A 20,953-nucleotide genomic window follows, 5' to 3' on the forward strand; every position below is an offset into this window, starting at 1 on the left:
CATAAAGACACCTGTCCACCCCATACAATCAGTAAGAATCCAACTACTAACATGGCCAAGACCAAAGAGCTGTCCAAAGACACTAGAGACAAAATTGTACACCTCCACAAGGCTGGAAAGGGCTACGGGAAATTGCCAAGCAGCTTGGTGAAAAAAGGTCCACTGTTGGAGCAATCATTAGAAAATGGAAGAAGCTAAACATGACTGTCAATCTCCCTCGGACTGGGGCTCCATGCAAGATCTCACCTCGTGGGGTCTCAATGATCCTAAGAAAGGTGAGAAATCAGCCCAGAACTACACGGGAGGAGCTGGTCAATGACCTGAAAAGAGCTGGGACCACCGCTTCCAAGGTTACTGTTGGTAATACACTAAGACGTCATGGTTTGAAATCATGCATGGCACAGAAGGTTCCCCTGCTTAAACCAGCACATGTCAAGGCCCGTCTTAAGTTTGCCAATGACCATTTGGATGATCCAGAGGAGACATGGGAGAAAGTCATGTGGTCAGATGAGACCAAAATAGAACTTTTTGGTCATAATTCCACTAACCGTGTTTGGAGGAAGAAGAATGATGAGTACCATCCCAAGAACACCATCCCTACTGTGAAGCATGGGGGTGGTAGCATCATGCTTTGGGGGTGTTTTTCTGCACATGGGACAGGGCTGACTGCACTGTATTAAGGAGAGGATGACCGGGGCTATGTATTGCGAGATTTTGGGGAACAACCTCCTTCCCTCAGTTAGAGCATTGAAGATGGGTCGAGGGTGGGTCTTCCAACATGACAAAGACCGAAGCACACAGCCAGGATAACCAAGGAGTGGCTCTGTAAGAAGCATATCAAGGTTCTGGCGTGGCCTAGCCAGTCTCGAGACCTAAACCCAATAGAGAATCTTTGGAGGGAGCTCAAACTCCGTGTTTCTCAGCGACAGCCCAGAAACCTGACTGATCTAGAGAAGATCTGTGTGGAGGAGTGGGCCAAAATCCCTCCTGCAGTGTGTGCAAACCTGGTGAAAAACTACAGGAAACGTTTGACCTCTGTAATTGCAAACAAAGGCTACTGTACCAAATATTAACATTGATTTTCTCAGGTGTTCAAATACTTATTTGCAGCTGTATCATACAAATAAATAGTTAAAAAATCATACATTGTGATTTCTGGATTTTTTTTTTAGATTATGTCTCTCACAGTGGACATGCACCTACGATGACAATTTCAGACCCCTCCATGATTTCTAAGTGGGAGAACTTGCAAAATAGCAGGGTGTTCAAATACTTATTTTCCTCACTGTATATACTTCCCCTGGGAGATATTTTCAGGAATCGTGGAATAAGTTTCCCATGCCGAAGATACCAACATGATATTTTTTCGAAACCTGTCAAAATATCACAATTCTCCAAATTAGTAGTGTATCAATGAAATCAAAGATGGGATGGCCAGAAATTTGCTTCTACTCAATTCCGACAAAACAGAGGTACTAATTATTGGACCAAAAACCTCTAAATATAAGCCGCTAAAATATAATTGGACTCTCAATGGATGTACTGTTATGTCATCTTCTACAGCGAAGAACTTGTGAGTAATATTTGATACCAATCTTTCCTTAAAAAAATCTAATTTACAATGTTTGTAGAAAATCATTCTTCCACCTCAGAAATATTGCTAAGTTATGACACATGCTCTCTGTTGCTGATGCCGAAAAACTAATTAAAGCATTCATGACCTCAAGACTAGATTATTGTAATACATTCCTGGGAGGATGTCCAGCAAGTTAAAAACATTTGTATTAATTTTAACATTTTGTTAACTACGTACAAAGCTTTGAATCGTCTAGCTCTGCAGTACTTAGTGACTTTCTACCACACTATATTCCATCATGTTCATTTCGATCGCAACATTCTGGCTTTTTAGTAGTTCTTAGAAAATAAAAATCTACAAAAGGAGGTAGATAATTTACCTATTTGGCCCCTAAACTATGGAATAGTCTCCCTAACACTCTTCGGGATGCAGACACACTCAGTTTATGTCTAGACCAGGGGTGCCCACAATTTTTTGTGTGATGATCTACTTTTAAATTACCAACTCAATAAGATCTACCAACTAAAAAAAACACAGTTTAATTTAAAATAAGAAAATGCTTGTTGGGACTACTGCATGTATCCCTACATGGAATTCATATTCTAATTAAAGGGGTCATGACATGGTTTTTTTTATTGTATTATTATGTTCCCTTAGGTGCAATTATAGTATTAATATATTTTTTTTTAAGAAAAACTTTTAAAATCTAGTGATTTATGACCTTTTCCCACCCTGTTTCTCATCCTCTGATTCAAACAGTCTGTTTTGGGGGCGTTTTCCATTTAAGACTTCAGTGTTAACGCCCACTGTTATGATTGGCTAACGTCAGTGCCTATGTATCAATTATTGACGCCTCCAGCCAGAACAATATGCAAGTAAACTAAGTAAAAACACTGTGATTATTCATAATGAATGAAATTGCGCTTTAAAAAGTAGTTTAAAGTTTAAAATAGATTACTTACAGTTTGCGTCGTCGTTGTTCCCAGAATAGTCGGCACGGACTTATCTTTGAGCAACAGTTTTCTGGCAAAGCCAGCATCATATTGAGATTTGTTCTCAAAACAGTCATCCTTAAAATGTACAGAACAAACGCTTAAGTTAACACTGCCGTGACTGGGTCAGATCCGCAAAAAATAAACTGCATCCATTTTTCCCTGGCGTCTGGATCTTTCGGCAGCTTATTCAGAGGTTTTGTTTGACCACAGCCAGGAACAGCACATCTGTGTGGCATCGTAATTTTCCTGTGCACAAGTAGTCTCTGTCAGAGCTCGCTGTCCATCGACTGAACACTTGTGAGGCGACGGCGATACTGAAATGAGCGTAGTTGTCTTGCGCTTATAGCGTAGTTATGTTGTGCTGGAGGCGGTCATATGCAAACGCTGTTACGTCACTTCTAACCGACACGTCACTTCTAACCATGAATCCAGAACGAGCTGTATTTTGAGCTTGATTAAATAAATGATTCGTTTAGAATGGGGAGGACGTCTTAAAATATTAAACTTGCAGGACGTTTTAATGATACAAAGACCTCTTATATACCAAAAGATCAAGGCAAATTTGGTTTCTCATGTCATGACCCCTTTAATAAAAAAATATATCATAATGGTCAATGTTGATATCATTCAGTTTTAAAACTAAACCCAAAACACCTACAGCATAATAGATTACAATAGCCAGGGCATTTACCTTATTCTGATGACGAGTAAATATTGACCAGGCGAGGTTTTGTTTATTATTTGAATGGAATCAGACAGTTTTGCCTAATCCGGGCAGTAGCATCGCAATTTCGCGCTCTGTTCTCAGAAGTCCTTGGAAGGCACGTATGCGCAAACCTAGTTGTCATGGCAACTGAATAAACATAACCTCGCCTGGTCAATATTTACTCGTCAAGTGCAAGTCAGACAGAAACTAAAAGAAGGAAAGACATTATATATATTTTTATTCAAATTTAACGAAAGTGCAATTTAATTTTTATGCGATCTACCAGCATTGCCTTTGCGATCGACTGGTAGATCGCAATCGACGTATTGGGCAACCCTGGTCTAGACTAAAGACTAATTTATCCATCAACTCACAATTAGGCTGCTTTAGTTAGGGTCTGCCGGAACCAGAAACATTTATCATGCTCTATAACTCTGCAAAAATTTAATGGAATCTATGCTAGTATTATTCTATTTCCCAGTCCAAACCTCGGGATTCATGTCCCGAGGTTACCAGAGCCGGCCAGATTCACCTCCGTTCCTGCTTGGTGTCAGACGCCACTGCTATGTGTCTCTGAGTGATGACGACTAAATGCAGCCAGTGCCAGCAAGACATCACTTCATTTTATTACGATGGACTTCAGGGTATGAACTGATGCCAACCCTACCATAAGACATGGGATCCCTCATATGCCACTGCCTGAAACTTGGATGTGAGATAGACTTCATCGAAATGACCTGCTGGTTGAACTGCGATGTACCTCACTGATCTCTGCCTGCATCACCTTGGTCTAATGATCTAATACACTCTTGAAATAATCAGTTAACTGCCAACAAAAGCCTGCATCAACAATGCATCTATGTGAACTTATGCAGTTATTAGAGGATTAACTTAAAAGACCTTAGTCATTAATCTTACAGTTCATACACAATCTTTGTATAAACACAGGTCCTAAACACTTACTTAGTTTACAAATTTTAAATCATGATTTGTACTGCACATGTCACGATTCCCTTGTTGTCTGCACTGTGTTTCACTAGTCTTTGTTAAAAAACTCCACTTCCCACAATTCCCGGCCCTCATTACTGCCAGCACTCTGTCATTGTTCGCACCTGAATGTCGTTTGTGATTATCCTGTGTCTATGTATTTAAACCCTGCTGTTTCTCCATTCCCCTGTCGATCGTTGTTTGTGCATGTTATGGTAGTCTGTGTGTTTATATCCTGCCCGTTTTCTCCATTGATGATTTTTCATGTTTATGTTGTGTTTTCCCCTCGTGGTTGTTTTGTTTGTTCCTGGTGTTGTTCTATTTTAGTTATCCTGTTCACTCTTTTGTTCATATCATTAAAAGAACTGCAAGTAGATCCTCACTCCTTGTCTGCCTCCTTCTGCCAAACCTAACAGCACATATATAACTAATATTGGTTTTATATTTCAATTGATCCAAGATGGCGGCGCGGTAGCACGCAGCGGCCACTCCGGATCCACAATGGTGCTATTTTTGTTAAAAAAGCCCAACTTTTTCAACACATGGACATCGGAGCAACCGGTGTTCGTGTCTACCATCGCCAGACACTACTGAAATATAAGACTCATGCAAAAACCAAGCTGCATGATGACCTGCAGGAGGCGCTACGCTTACTCGGCTTGCTGCGGAGACCAGGCCTCCAGCCCTCAGCGTCGCCTGATGCCTGTGGCCGGGGGAGAGGACGTCGTAAGCGGTGTGCGAGAAAGCGGAACCGCGGAAAGAGGGCGGGGGTCCATGCTAGGCTAAAAACAAACCCTAGCCGGCCGGCTCTCCCGTCTATCCTGCTCTCAAATGTTTGCTCCCTGGACAATAAACTGGACTATATCCGACTCCAGCAGGCTACGCAGCGTGAGTTTAGAGACTGCTGCGTCTTTGTTTTCACGGAGACGTGGCTCAGCGACAGAGTTCCGGATGCCGCCATTCAGCTAGACGGGCTCGCCTCGTTTTGTGCCGACAGAAATACAGCTCTCTGCGGTAAGACTCGCGGTGGTGGCTTGTGTGTTTACATCAACACGGAATGGTGCAAGAACTCTATGCTAGTCTCTAGTTACTGTTCATCGCTGTTGGAGCTTGTGACTGTTAGATGCAGACCTTTTTATCTACCACGGGAATTCACCACTGTTTGCATAACCGGAGTTTACATTCCCCCAGCTAACGCTAAGGAAGCGCTCTGTGAACTGTATGGGGCTATGAGCTGAACTGCAGAACGCTCACCCCGACGGACTGTTTATTGTCGCCGGAGATTTCAACCATGCAAATCTCAAGACAGTGCTCCCTAAATTCCATCAGTATGTGGACTTTGCAACGAGAGGGGCGAACACGCTTGATCTTGTTTACACAAACATCCCAGGCGCGTACCAGGCGGAGCCCGCCCCGCCTCGGCTACTCAGACCACATCTCTGTTATGTTAATTCCAGCATACAGACCGCTCGTCAGACGCACAAAACCGCTTCAGAAGCAGGTGAAAACCTGGCCAGCAGGAGCCATCTCTGCTCTTCAGGACTGTTTTGAGTGTACTGACTGGCACATGTTCAGGGAGGCTGCAACATATGGCGATTCTACCAACTTGGAGGAATACACAGCATCAGTGACCAGCTACATCAGCAAGTGCATTGATGATGTCACTTTCTCCAAGACCATCACCACACGCTCCACCCAGAAGCCGTGGATGACTGCGGAGGTGCGCACACTGCTGAGGTCCCGAGACTCCACCTTCAGAACAGGCGATAAGGCAGCCCTAAGAACAGCTAGGGCCAAACTGTCACGGGCAATCAGAGAGGCAAAGCGCGCACACGCCCAGAGAATCCACAGTCACTTCCAGGACAGCGGTGACACGCGGCGCATGTGGCAGGGCATCCAGGCCATCACCAACTACAGGACAACATCAGTTGCCTGTGACAAAGATGCCTCCCTTCCAGATGCGCTGAACGACTTCTACGCTCGGTTTGAAGTGCAGAACGACGTGATGGCGAGGAAGACCACCCCTCCTCCCAACGACCAGGTGCTCTGTCTTACCACGGCATATGTGAGGAAAACTCTACATAGAGTCAACCCACGGAAGGCTGCTGGACCAGACAACATTCCTGGCAGAGTGCTCAGAGGATGTGCAGACCAGCTAGCAGATGTTCTTACCGACATCTTCGACATCTCTCTGAGCAGTGCCATCGTTCCAACGTGCTTCAAGGCCACCACCATCATCCCCATACCAAAGAAGTCTTCAGTGTCCTGCCTCAACGACTACCGTCCCGTCGCACTTACACACATCATCATGAAGTGCTTCGAGAGGCTCGTCATGAGGCACATTAAGACCCAGCTGCCCCCCTCACTAGACCCACTGCAGTTTGCGTATCGTTCAAACCGGTCAACGGACCATGCCATCGCCACAACCCTCCATCTGGCCCTCACCCACCTAGACAATAAGGACTCATACGTTCGAATGCTGTTCATAGATTTCAGCTCAGCATTCAACACAATCATTCCCCAGCACCTGATTGGAAAGCTGAACCTGCTGGGCCTGGACACCTCCCTCTGCATCTGGATCCTGAACTTCCTGACTGGGAGACCTCAGTCAGTCCGGATCGGGAACAGCATCTCCACCACCACCACCACACTGAGCACTGGGGCCCCCCAGGGCTGTGTGCTCAGTCCACTGCTGTTCACTCTGCTGACTCACGACTGTGCAGCAATGCACAGCTCGAACCACATTGTCTAGTTCGCCGATGTCTCATCAGCAAGAACGAAGAGTCAGCATACAGAGAGGAGGTGCAGCGGCTGACGAACTGGTGTAGAGCCAACAACCTGTCCCTGAATGTCGACAAAACAAAAGAGATGGTTGTTGACTTTAGGAGAGCACAAGGTGAACACACTCCGCTGAACATCGACAGCTCCTCTGTGGAGATCGTCAAGAGCACCAAATTCCTTGGTGTTCACCTGGCGGAGAACCTCACCTGGTCCCTCAACACCAGCTCTATCACCAAGAAAGCCCAGCAGCATCTCTACTTTCTTCGAAGGCTGAGGAAAGCACATCTCCCAACCCCCATCCTCACTACATTCTATAGAGGGACTATTGAGAGCATCCTGAGCAGCTGCATCACTGCCTGGTTTGGGACTTGCACCGTTTCGGACCGCAAAGCCCTGCAGAGGATAGTGAGGACAGCTGAGAAGATCATTGGGGTCTCTCTTCCCTCCATCAAAGACATTTACAAAAAACACTGTATCCATAAAGCAACCAGCATTGTGGACTGACCCCACACACCCCTCACACAAACTCTTTACCCTCCTGCCGTCTGGCAAGAGGTACCGAGCTATTCGGGCCCTCACGGCCAGACTGTGTAACAGCTTCTTCCCCAAGCCATCAGACTTCTCAATACTCAGAGACTGGTTTGACACACACACACACACACGTGTCCTGAGTTGCACTTTAATTACTGTCACTTTATAACTGTCTGCTACCCCAATAACTGCTATGTGCATAGAACACTATCTCATAGTATGTTATGTTTACATTTTTAGAAACTGTCATCTTTTTGCACTACTGAGTACTGGTCGGCGCTGCACTGTGTCTATTGTCCTGTTCATTGTAAGAAATTTGTTGTACTGTCCCGTACTTTTTGCACATGTTTGCACGTGCACTTTATATAGGTATATATAGGTAGTTTATATAGGTATTTTATTTCGTTGTGTTGTCTCATGTGGTCCTGTGTTGGTCCTTTGTTGTTTTTATGTAGCACCATGGTCCTGGAGGAACGTTGTCTCGTTTTGCTGTGTACTGTACTAACTGTATATGGTTGAAACGACAATAAAAACCACTTGATATTCATGCTGTTTAGCCAGAGGGGAACTGGCCCCCACAGTGAGTCTGGTTTCTCCCAAGGTTATTTTTCTCCATTAATCAAAATCTTATGGAGTTTTGTGTTCCTTGCCACAATCGCCTTCAGCTTGCTCACTGGGGTGCTATATACAATTATGATTTAATTATTTATTTTTATACACAATTTACAATCATATTTAATCAAACTACACAATGATGACTCTAAGACTTTATAGATATTACAGTTTTATTTTCTTTTAATGTATGATTTTCTGTAAAGCTGCTTTGAAACTAGGTTTTTGAAAAGCGCTAAACAAATAAAAATTACTTGACTTAACTATCCATCCATCCATCTATCTATCTGGCTGGGTCTGAGATAATTTGTTCCTCACCTGTGGTAAACTGAGCACAAGGGCTAGGACCCATGCAACCATGATGGGGGTGTTCCAATGAGAGGGTGTGCTCCCTCGATATGCCTGCAAGGGGCAGCAGATGGCATAATGACGATCCACAGTCATAGCAACGATCATGTAGGAGGACGCAAACATTCCGACAACTTGCAAATATTTGACTGAGCGACAAAGTGCATCAGGGCCCTGAAAGCGCTCGGTAATGTCCCACACCAACTGTGGCAACACCTGGGGGCACAATGAAAATATCTTGTAATATTTCAACCTCACATTGCATTTTGTTTGTCAATTTCATATCATGTCCTAACCAGACAAAAGACAACAAGATTCTAGCAACAAGCAATTTTGTCTGATCACACTGACTGCAAAACTGAGGTGCAACGTGACACAATCACAGACAGTCAGAACATATTTGATGTTTAATATACAGTAATGATGATTGACATTTAGGACCCATGAGAATTCACTGTGGGCGGGGTTACCTGGCAGAATGCCACAGAAATATAAACCAAGCAATCCACAAAATATCTGTTGCTCATTTTTTGTCACATTTAGTTAAGACAAAAACTGATTTTTTTTATTGCTTGTTGCTTTATCACGTCACGTCTGTTTAGGACCAGGTTTAGAATATACAACCTCAATTCATAAAATGTTGTGACAGTATGAAAAATGCTTAAAAAAACAAAAAATAGTGATTTGTAAATTTTATTCACCCTTTGCTAAATTGAAAACTCTTCAACTACACATTATACAATGTTTTACCTTGAAAATGTCATTGTTTTTTTATGTACAGTAATTTCAAATCAAGAGACTGCAACATGCTCCAAATAAAGTAAAAATAACAAGGTGATGTTAAACAGGTGAGGCAACTGTGTCAGAGAATATAAGGAGCCTCCAAAAACAACCTAGTCCTGCAAGAGCAAGGATTCGAGACTTGTAAATTTGACAACAGATTCTTCAGCAAATAATCCAGCACTTTCAAAATATTTTCACCAAAGACAAATTGGAAGGATTTTGGGCATTTCACCCTCTTTGGTCCACAATATAGTTAAACGATTCAAGGAATATGGTCAAATCTCGGTAAGTAATGTGCAAGAAGAAAACCACTTCTGAATGCGTGTGATCTCTGATCCCTCAGACGTCACTGTCTTAAAAAACATCATTCATCTGTAATGGATATCATGAACATAAGCTTGGGATAACTTTCCTAAACCTTTTTTAGTCAACACCATTCAGCGCTTCATCCACAGATGCAAGTTAAGTCTTTACTATGTAAAGTCATACATCATACATCAACACTGTCCAGAAGTGTTGCTGAATTCTCTGGGCTAGGACTCATCTTAGAAGGAAAGCAGAACAGTGGAACTGTTCTTTTTGGCCTGATAAGTCCACATTTCATTGTGTTCTCTGGGCCAAAGAGGAAAAGGACCATCCAAGCTGTTATTAGCATCAGGTCCAAAAGCCAGTGTCTGTATGGGCCAGCGGTGTGTCAGTGCCCATGGCATGGGTAGCTCACACATCTGTGAGGTCACTATTAATACAAACAGATATGTAAAAATTTTGGAGCAGCATCTACTGCCATCCAGCTCTGTCTTTTCCAGGGACATCCCGGAATTGTCAGAAGGACAACTTCAAATCACATACTGGCAGAATAAGCAGAGAGTGCTGTGCTAGATTGGCCAGCCTGCAGTCCTGACCATCTCCAATTGAGAATGTGTGGTGCATTATGAAGTGCACAATACGACAACGAAGACCCTATAAAATTGTGCAGCTCAAGACCTGCATAATGGATGAATGGGGGAAAATTCCACTTTTTAACTTAACAAATTTGTGTTTTCAGTGCCAAATTTGTTAATTAGTGTTATTAGAAGAAATGGTGATGTTTCACAGTGGTAAACACTCGAATGTCCCAACTTTTTTGGAATGTGTTGCAATCATCTGATTTGAACTTACTGTACATAAAAAAATTATAATAATAATTATTAAATTCACAGGGTAAAACATCATATAATGTTTAGTTGTAGTGCTTTCAGTTTGTTGTGCAAAGGGTAAATATAATTTACAAATCACTCCTTTGTTTTTATAAGCCTTTTTCATACTGTCCCAGCATTTTTGGAATTGGAGTTTTATGCACAACCCACTGACATGCTAACACTGCAACTCCCACATGCAATACATCAATGTATTTTTTTTTAATATGTATAGTTGCACTTTAGCTGGGATAGGCTCCAGCCCCCCACGACCCTGTACACAGGATAAGCGGTTGACGATGGATGGATGGATGGATGGTATAGTTGCACTTTATGATTCTACATAGTTCAGTGATCACTTAACCGGCCCACTCATTTATTTTGCCTCTCTCATCATTTGAATTGCCTAAAGAGGCTGTTACCTGAAAGAAGGCCACTACCAGGTCAGCCACACACAGATTGACCATGAAGAGATGCATAGGTGCGTTATGTTTCTTCCTACGCAGCAGTACCCACAGCACAAAGCCGTTACCCAGAGCTGTGAGGGCAAGCACCAGTCCCAGCACCCCAATCTCTGCCTGGGCCAAGGCCTGGTCCCGCATTCGCGGAGGTTCTATAGGCTGCATTGTGGACCTTGTGGTGGAGAATGTGACGTTCTCTGATGGAAACAGCCAGAGAAAAGCTCCTGGACCCCCATAACTGCTGCTGAGATTGAAGAGGGAGCTGGACAAGTGTGATGCCCCCTCCATACCCAACACAGAACGATTGGGCTGACCCAAATTCTCTTCCCAAGAGGCCATCATCATGCCTATGACCTACAAAGAGAAGGACAGACAGAGTAAGATGCGAAAAGTAAGCAACACTGATCACACACTGACTTTGGTATATAAATTGGTATAACAAACAGTCCTAATTGAAATAAGGATAAATTAATTGAATTCTGTTATTATGTTTGTAGCTATTTTACAAGAGTTCCTCAGTAAATTAATGGTGAAAAAAAATGCTTAAATCAAATTAAGATACTAGGAGTATGCCTCCAATATCATCTCAAATTAAATTGCAGTCTAAGTTTTTTTTTTTTTGTGTGGAGACATTATGCAGAAAGGCTCTTTAACCAGCCAAAACAGAAAGCAATTAACTACAAATATACTCAATAGACTGTTGGAAGCTCAACAGTCTGAGGAAGAGGAGAGCAAATGGAAAGAAAGAGAGAGCACAAATATCTTGACTTGTTTTGAAGATTGCTTTGAAAAAGTGTCTTTGGCTCTATATATCTCTATCAATTTGTGACTTTTTATGTATTTACTAGGGCTGTCGATTTAACACGTTAATTCGGTGCGATTAATTTTACAAAAAATAACCCGTTAAAAAAATGTACGCATTTAATCGCAATGCCCCCACGGACCATAATAAGGAAGAGTCCTGAGAAATGCAAGATTGTAGTACCACCTGTTTACTCCAGAGGGCAGTAAGTAAAATTTCAGCTGTATGAGCAACACACAGTTTATACAGTGAAGAAAATACTTCAGTAGGCAGAACACCACAAACAAGTGTTACGTTCTTGCGTTCAAAACACTCGAAGGAGTGCAAATGCGAACTAAGGGATCTCAAGATGTGTTTAAAGATTGAATATTAAACTATATTTAACTTGAAACAGTGAACTAAACATTTTATGTTTATGATGCAACGCACACAAGCATGTCTGACGCTGGATTGAGATGGTGCAAAATTTGGAAATTACCCATAAATATTTAATCACGAATAAAATCAAAGAAATTTCCTTCAAATGTATTTGTAAGTACTACCTCACTAATTATTTTCTTGTAGAGAGATTTAATTGTGATGTCGATATATTCTGTACATTTTGTGGTCTTCATTTATTTTGGAGTTGTCCCTACTCGACTTGTTTTTGGTCTGATTTATGCAAGATTGTTAGAGATCATATTATTCCCTGCTTTCAGCTTTGTTTTGAAAATGTTTTATTCGTTTTTTTTTTAGCTATGACATGTCTCTTCATAAGGAATATTATTTGATTAATGTTCTGCTTTTGTTTCAAAGTTTAGTATTCATAAATGTAAGTATGGTGATTATAAACCATTCATTTAAATTTTTAATTCAGAGGTTCAGCGATACCGAAGAACAATTTCCAATTTTAGTAACAAGAAAGCTGTAAAGTGTATTGAAATATGTAAACAATTTGATACTTTTATATAAACTGTTTATTTCTTTATTTTCCTTTTTTTTTTGTTGTTTGTTTTAATATACCACTTGGCTCTAGATGTAAAAGTTTTGATAGCATTAATAAAAAAAAATAAAAAAATGTCTGACGCAGACGTAAATTGACGGGTTCTTAAACAAGCCCTCATAAATCTCCAACTGATTGACAAATTCACTTGTGAAATGGATTGCTGTGAACTGTATGCCAATGATTGACTTATGATCAATAATATGATAGTAAACAATACATTGTATTCTAAAGCCGCGTTTTGTATCGTTGTAACAATGATTAAGAATGTAATGCATTTTAATTATCTGAATATTTTTATATATATATATATATATATATATATATATATATATATATATATATATATATATATATATATATATATATAATTTTTAATATTTAAAGATAACTATGTATAATTATATATTGATATAAATATCTATAATCATTATATATTGAATTATTGTTATATGAGGGGCTTTCTCAGCAAATATTTGTATATGTGATTAATCGTGATTAATTAATCGGGACACCATGTAATTAATTGGATTATATATTTTAATCGATTGACAGCCCCAGTATTTACATAAATCATAGATCATAACTTTCTCTGAAGCTATCTCTCACCAACTTCACAATGTATCTTTCCTCTAATATTTCCTGTCATTGTTTTCCCAACATATCTCACTTTCCCATAATCAAAAAACATATTTTGCCTCTCTAAGATGATACACTCCATTTCCCAGTAAAGCATTTAGAAATCACATATAACTCTCCAATCTGTATCGGCAGCTATCCTTCCCATTGAGATGGCACATTAATTATTGTCCCCAGCTGCTAAACAGATTTAAGACACCACTGTTGGGCCCTTGACCCTATCTGCTCCAGGGCCGCCGTATCATGGCTCACCCTGCACTCTGACCTCAGCTTGGCTGGGATATGTGAACAAAAATTATTTCACTGTATATATGCAAAAATGTATGTATAATGTGTGACAATAGATCAATTATTAATGTTTCATTTCGTACTTGTAATTTACCATCCATCATCCATGCATACTGGTTTTAAGGAAATGTAAAATCAAATTGAACTAAAAGAGTAAAAGTGCTTATAAACCTAAAACTGTGTTGGTTTTTACAAAACACTCTGCCACTATAAATGTGGAGAAAATGTACTGAGAGTGTCAGTATCTTTTTATCAGGATTTTCCAGCTCAAACTGCAGTCAACTATACTGTAAGTAACCCATTTGTAGGTTGATTTCCCTGAAAAGTATCTGTGCCGAAATCAGAACATAGTTCTTTTTGTTTGAGCTTCCTGACCAGCCTGACCCAGCAACATTGGGATGAGTTTGTTGTGGGTCTATCTGTTAGACCCAGAGCTGCAAAAACCTTATATACAATGTATGCAACAAATAGGGGCGCCATATAAAGGGGGGCGATGGCAGCACACTAAGGCTCAATGGGGGACTCCCCCTCATGGAAGGCAATCCAAAAATAATTTATTTTCACAATAGAAATTCCCATGACTAGTGTCCTGTCCAGCTTGCAGTCTGTTCTCACTCTTTTCATGTCCCGTCTGCTATCATTACCTACTTTAATACCTCATGGGAAATTACAGAAAGTGCCTCCACTTATATTCTCAGTCTTTAAATGTGACTGATGTACACATGACTGCTGCTGCCTATTCATCAGGAAGCTAAAAGCAGATCTGTGTTGTGATGTGTGCTGGTCATGTGTACCCTTTTTTGTGACAGGAAGTGATTAATTTATGACATGCTCAGCTGAGTCTGTCAGTAGGAAAGTAAAATCACAACTATATCTCAATTGTTTCCCTGGCCCAGTAATACGATTAAACTCAAAGCAAATGAGAAATTATACTTCAGTTTCTACTAAGTCATTTTAGGAAATGAGTTTCATAATTAAAGGTAAAGTAAATATTTTCTGCACCATTATTACAAAGTGGAATTGCAAACATAATCAAACAGGCTTTCAAACAGGTTTCTGAGATTTCCATTGTTTCGAGAAACTCAAGCCATGAGTTGAGCCAATGTTGCAATATCAGACCACTCAATCAAACGGAACAAGTTTTTTTCAGTGCCAGAGAGCCACAATTTTTACAATTTTCTACGAAATCTCTACACATTTAACTGGTATAGAGAACGTATTGTAAAAGAAAAAAATACACAGCCGTTTTAAATCAGCTTTATATTTAATAAACATAAAAACTGTGAGCAATAAGATTCCTCTGGGTGTTATTTATATGAAGTTGAAGATGGAGGATCAGCTCCCTAATACAGAGCTCTACAGATCTAAAACTCAAAGCTAATAGAGATGTGTTGACTTTCAAACCTCCATCTGCTGACGATCAGACAAACACTAAAAATATTCCTGTTGTGCTCTGCTTGGAGGCCAAGGGGGCAGAAAGAAAAAGGATTAGAGTGGAGTGGAGGATGTGAGAACCTACTGTGGAGAGCAGCAGTGCTCTCATCTGCCACTCATCCTCTATCTCTCTCTCTCTCATTTGCTCCTCACCTAAACCACCTTCCCCCCCTGTCATTAGAATCAGACTGTCCTTGGTTGCTCCTTATCTACTCCAGGTCTTATGCATCAATACACCCTGCTGACAAAAGTCCAGCTCACACCAGCCAGAATGTCCATGTCATCCAGGCTGGTTTATACTAGTCAGTGCTGGTTCTGAACAGGTCTAGCTGGTAGACCGGTATAGTCATGAAAGGAAGTCTTTTTGGCTAAGAACACTGGTAGAACAGTTATGCTGGATGTATTCATATTGTGGATTTGAATGAATGCTTAAATACTGTAAAGCAACAAAGAGAACAGTTAATAAAGTTAATGTGCATGTAAGTACTACTTATACTACTTCTTTCAGTGCCCTTTTATTTCCGGGCAGAGGGTATGTGATGAAGTGCTGATTCGGAATTAATCTATGTACGTCAGTACATCAGAGGAGCAGAAAGCATACAACTGTGCATTATATGTACTCAGTGGCTACAGAGGAATCAGTGTGTGTGTGTGTTTCCGTCCGGTGAACTAGGTGTAGACTAAATAAATTGAAAGTAATCCCTAACTTAAAAACACCTCAGGAATGCAAAGCAGCAGGGAGAAGCTATTGTATTGTGCATCAACCTTATGTGGAATTTTGAGTGGAAGAAAGCAGCACTTAACAAATGTGGCTCATTTATGTGTCTCATTTCTAATATAAGTAACTGTCTGCTAGTCATAGAATCCAAAGGTTTGAGACCACATTCAAAGTCTAGATCTGGAAATAATCAAAGTTTTATGAGTTTTTATTATGTAAAATGAATAACAAATATTTAAGATTTTGCATTAATTCTAGGAAACTAATCAAGTCCTTTTTTATTTTTTATTTACAAAAGGTAAAATTTCCTTGGTTCCACTATAAATGTATATAATAATTCCACTATATTAGTTGCTTCCACTATATAGTAAGTAGGCTATACAATATGCTCTTTGGAACTTTCTCAAATCATGCTGGGATCACATGGATCATCAGGTTTTGCAGAGAGTTTATATACATTTATAGAGTGCATGTCAAATTCAGAACATGCTGTCCTTAAAGCAAATGGGGAGCATAACATATACTACGAAGTGCTGTAATTCAAGTACATATAACAATTCAACTTCCCTCTCAAATTGTTTTGTTGATAATATAATTTGTAATGAAAAAGTTTAACTTAGCGAATTAATTTAACAGGCAGCCAACCACTCAATCCCACTCTTTCATTATTGTGTCTCTAAGTCTTTGTCAATCAAAGGAACACAGCTGCACCATGGGAAGGATGACTGAGTTGTCCACCTATTTTCATTTGTTAGCTCTTTTGTTTATCTTACCTACTTCTGTACTCTTTTTGTATTTTAATGTTCAACCTTTGCTCTGTGCTCAGATCAGTCACTTCAGAACCCCTTCCCTTATGCTGCAGCTCCCCAAGCACACTCAAATTCCTCATAAACTCAGGAACACACAGTACAATATAGTATAGTATAGTATAGTATATGGCAGATGCTTTTTGCTAGCTGTCTGCAAACTTGTAATGTTATTGTTTTTTAGGTATAAATACATTGATGATGTACAAATTTGTGACTGATAGTGAGGACATTGAGGTTCTTGGAAACAGGTATATGTACTGTACATCATGCTACTGAATACATGCTTCACATATCTCTGCACATACATTACTGTTTAAACAGACTTTAAATTCACATCGAACTTTCTAGAAAAAATTAAATGACACAGCAGAAACTACAAAAAGAAAAAGTCCATATTATCCTACTTTATTGTCTGTGGTCTAGACCATATACAAAGTAAACCATAACTGAATACAAGGCAACAATGGAATTTGAAACCTCTAAACCGAAACTGTTAGTTTATATATAACTGGATTCTCCATACATTATACTTTTTGAGGCATGAACTCAACCTAGTAGGCTACAACTCTAATAAATGTAATTTTGTGATATGTAGACTACATGGAATTATACAGAAGGATATGTCACATAAACTGTCACGCTGTTTTTATACTAATGTTGTTCATAATACACGTGAGATTGGGGATATTTAACACAGTAGCCCTATCCTGCATCCTAAATTTGATCGACGCATTTTCCAAATAGGCTAATCGATTATATTTTCTATCTTCAAGGTCATCCGTGTTGACGCAGAACCCCGGAGATTCCAGTTTTTAACAGGTCCTGTTGCATAGCTACCTTTTAAAAATAATGAACAATAGTCTTCAATGCTATACAGAAAGTTTGAATTGATGCAATTAAATAATATTTTTTAAAAAAATAGGCTATATTGATTAACGCACATTCCCTTAGCCTACATATATATATATATATATATATATATATATATATATATATATATATATATATATATATATATATATATATATATATATATATAGCCTATAGGGCCTATATATATATCATTAATATATAATTTTCCCAAAGACATCCAATCTTGAATGTGGTAGCAACGATTAATCACAATAACAAAATGTTCAGCGACTGATAATGGGTAAAGCTTTCCATGAAGGATTATGAAGCAGTTTAGAGTCCTAATTAAAATAACATTTTAACACATGGCGCGCAATTAGCGCCGCTCTGACACACACACGAGGCGCTTATGTGTGTACAAGAACACAGTGGATGACTGGATGTCCAGCGACCTTTCCGGCCGACCCCAGTCATTAAAATAACGTGTTTACCCCAAAATGCTATGAAGCGCAGTGATTTTATGAATACTCTATAGATCACATTGTTTTCAACAAGTTAATTATTTTAACATTGTGCTGAATTGTGTGATTAACCTTTAATCCGTCGTATAGCCTACAACTAGCCTACACGTTTTACCTTTGAGAAACCCAAAATTAATTTAACTTTCCGTGGTTTACACTGAACAGTTATTATTTATTTATTTATTTCACTAACTCAGATAAGGTATTGGGGTTAACCTACATCAGTGTCGATGAGTTGAGTAGGCTATGTGTGATTCACTTAAAAAAAGACATTTGAGCCCAGACTCAAATCACAAGCATGCAATTATGAATGAAATGTCGACTATTTTTCATTTTAAAAGCTTATGTCCTCTGTAACTCTAGCCAACCTCACAGTAGAAAATAAATGTAAAAAATGTTTGTTGAACATTATATCACAATAAGACTTATCCTATAATATTTTAATTTACTGGACAGTAAAATAATATTTCATATCGTACCTGATGAGTGCAAGTGATTTGCGTAACAGTTACATGTCGTGCGATCGAAATCCGCGCCAACAGAAACCTCTGCGTATTTGATCGCTGATTGATTAGAAGCACTTACCGTCAGTCAGCTCTGTATTTTCACTGTTTTACTTTGCGATATAATCCACAGTTTCCTTGGAGAACTAACAGAAATATTGCTCTGTCCATGCTACGTCCACGCCTTCTATCTTGACACTGAATCTGTTTTTGATTTCCGACGTCTACCATTGTAACTTTGTTTGAGAATGATGTCAAATATATTGGAGTGTTGCCAAACCATTCTGACAGTTTAAGGGTGTCCCATTCAAAATTGGATCTCCTTTTACCAATAGAGTTAATTTTCCTTACAGCTGAGAAACAACAATAACAAAAGAATAATGTGCGTTAATAATCCATTCTCATCCTCTCTCTCTGCTACATCAGTTCTGTGATCTGACCGGCTCACTAAACATGATTTGCTCGGGCTACTTGTGTTCCTCCTACTATACCCCCTCCTTCCAAAGCATCTCCTCCCCTGTAGGCTCCATTAGCCTTCATCCCAACACCAAAACCTTGTTCCTGAGGTCGTCACCAAAGTAACAATTTAATGGTCACATTGAAATAAATGTTAACTTAAACATATGGTGACCAGATTTCGGAAATGAAAACGGGGACATTTCAAGTTCAGTGGTCAATAGGTCATTGAAATTTCATGTTACTTATGAAAAAGGGGGACAAACCGGATTTTATGTATTTGATCATGGTGAATGTGCTGAGCTATGCACTGTAAGAAATGACTTTGGTTTAACTTTAAAAAGTAAGTAAACTGGTTGCCTTAAAATTTTGAGTTCATTTAAAATAAAAGTTGATAATAAAATAAATAAATAATTGGAATAAAAAGGTATAGTAAACAACAATACATTTTTTACATGCTGTCAGTGCATTGCACTTAGTGAGTGCCATTAGTTTACTCAATAAAACGTATCGGTTACCTAACGTAACCTCGGTTCTCTCTAGATGAGGGAACGAGTATTGCGTAAGCTAGCTTACGCTACAGGAAAGATTCATCTTTTCTGAGATATTGAAGCCAAAAAATTATCCTTAATTTTTGTATCCATTGTCAATGCAGTGCGGCAGCTGCAGACCTTGAGCGGGCTAGCTAGCGAGCTCATAGGTTGCTCTGTGGCAACTGCTGCAGCCTATAGACGAGCTTGGGCGAACTCGCGATCCAATGAGAGGCGCCCGCGCTCACTGCATCAAAGCCCGCCAAAATGGGCGTGACTAGAGTGCACATAAGCGTAGTTCATAGGCTGGAACCCTGGTTTTCATTGACTGAAGCGAAAAGTCGCCGTGGCGCGAAGCACGCCGGCTACGCAATACTCGTTCCTCATCTAGAGAGAACCGAGGTTACGTTAGGTAACCGATACGTTCTCTTACGAGAGGTTCTCTCAGTATTGCGTAAGCTAGCTTACGCTACGGAACCCATTGTCAACACCGTGCGCGCCAAGCATCCACTGTATGAGCCCCAGGGAATTAAGGGGGACCCGGGAGCCCTTATGAGTGGGGAAATAATATTTGGCCGGCAAGAATGCGGGTCATTGATTGTGTAATACATAAGCACATAGTGGGAAGGAACGACAGAGCGGCGGTGCCGGTCTGTGTGGAATGTGTCCCATCAGTGCAGCTCACCAGGGGAGCTGTAGCGTATTAAACCGCTAGTAGTTTTGCCTGCAGAGCGGGCACTTCCATATTGTAAAATCTGACAAAGGTGGAGGGGGAAGTCCATCCCGCTGCCACACATATGTCGTGAATGGAAATCCCGCTGGACCATGCCCACGAGGATGCCATGCCTCTAGTGGAGTGAGCCCTAATGCCCAACGGGCATGGCAGGTCTTTTGACGCGTATGCAGCAGCAATAGCGTCCACTATCAATTTAGATAGTGTCTGTTTCGAGGCGGCGAGACCTTTGGTGCGCCCTCCGAACGGAACGAAAAGCTGCTCGGAGCGTCTGAAAGCAGCGGAGCACGCAGTATACAATCTCAGTGCTCTGACCGGGCAAAGGAGATTGGTGTCGCGTTCGCTATCGGGTGCTGGCAGCGCCGATAGGGAAATGACCTGTGCTCTGAAAGGAGTACCGATCACCTTGGGAACATAGCCGTGTCTAGGCTTTAAAATGACCTTGGAGTCACTTTGTCCAAACTCAAGACACGCAGCGCTGACAGACAGCGCGTGAAGGTCTCCCACACGCTTGACTGATGACAGGGCAGTCAGAAAAACGGTTTTGAGTGAAAGGTATTTAAAATCCACGGATTGAAGTGGTTCGAAGGGGGGCTTTCATAGTTTCGAGAACTATAGAAAGATCCCAGATAGGAACCGATGGGGGCGCGGGGTTCATCCTTCTAGCTCCCCTGAGGAAGCGGATGACCAGCTCGCTTTTACCCCATGACTGGCCGTGCAGGGTTCAGCTG

The 20,953-nt window shown here is 40.5% G+C and overlaps 1 protein-coding gene across 1 annotated transcript in view; it reads right to left on the reverse strand.

Moving 5' to 3' along the window:
- The window catches only part of LOC127618415 (vasopressin V2 receptor-like), a 32,097-nt gene extending 13,206 nt beyond the window's left edge, over positions 1 to 18,891 (reverse strand). Inside the window, exons 1-3 of the mRNA XM_052090847.1 lie at positions 18,586 to 18,891; positions 10,917 to 11,309; positions 8,507 to 8,752 (exon numbers count right to left, since the gene is read on the reverse strand). Coding sequence (XP_051946807.1) covers positions 8,507 to 8,752; positions 10,917 to 11,300 — 630 coding nt within the window. The 5' untranslated portion in view covers positions 11,301 to 11,309; positions 18,586 to 18,891. The remainder of the gene's footprint in view (positions 1 to 8,506; positions 8,753 to 10,916; positions 11,310 to 18,585) is intronic.
- Between the last annotated feature and the right edge of the window lie 2,062 nt (positions 18,892 to 20,953).

This window comes from Xyrauchen texanus, chromosome 25 (genome assembly GCF_025860055.1).
Source record: "Xyrauchen texanus isolate HMW12.3.18 chromosome 25, RBS_HiC_50CHRs, whole genome shotgun sequence".
Classification (NCBI taxonomy): Eukaryota; Metazoa; Chordata; class Actinopteri; order Cypriniformes; family Catostomidae; genus Xyrauchen; species Xyrauchen texanus.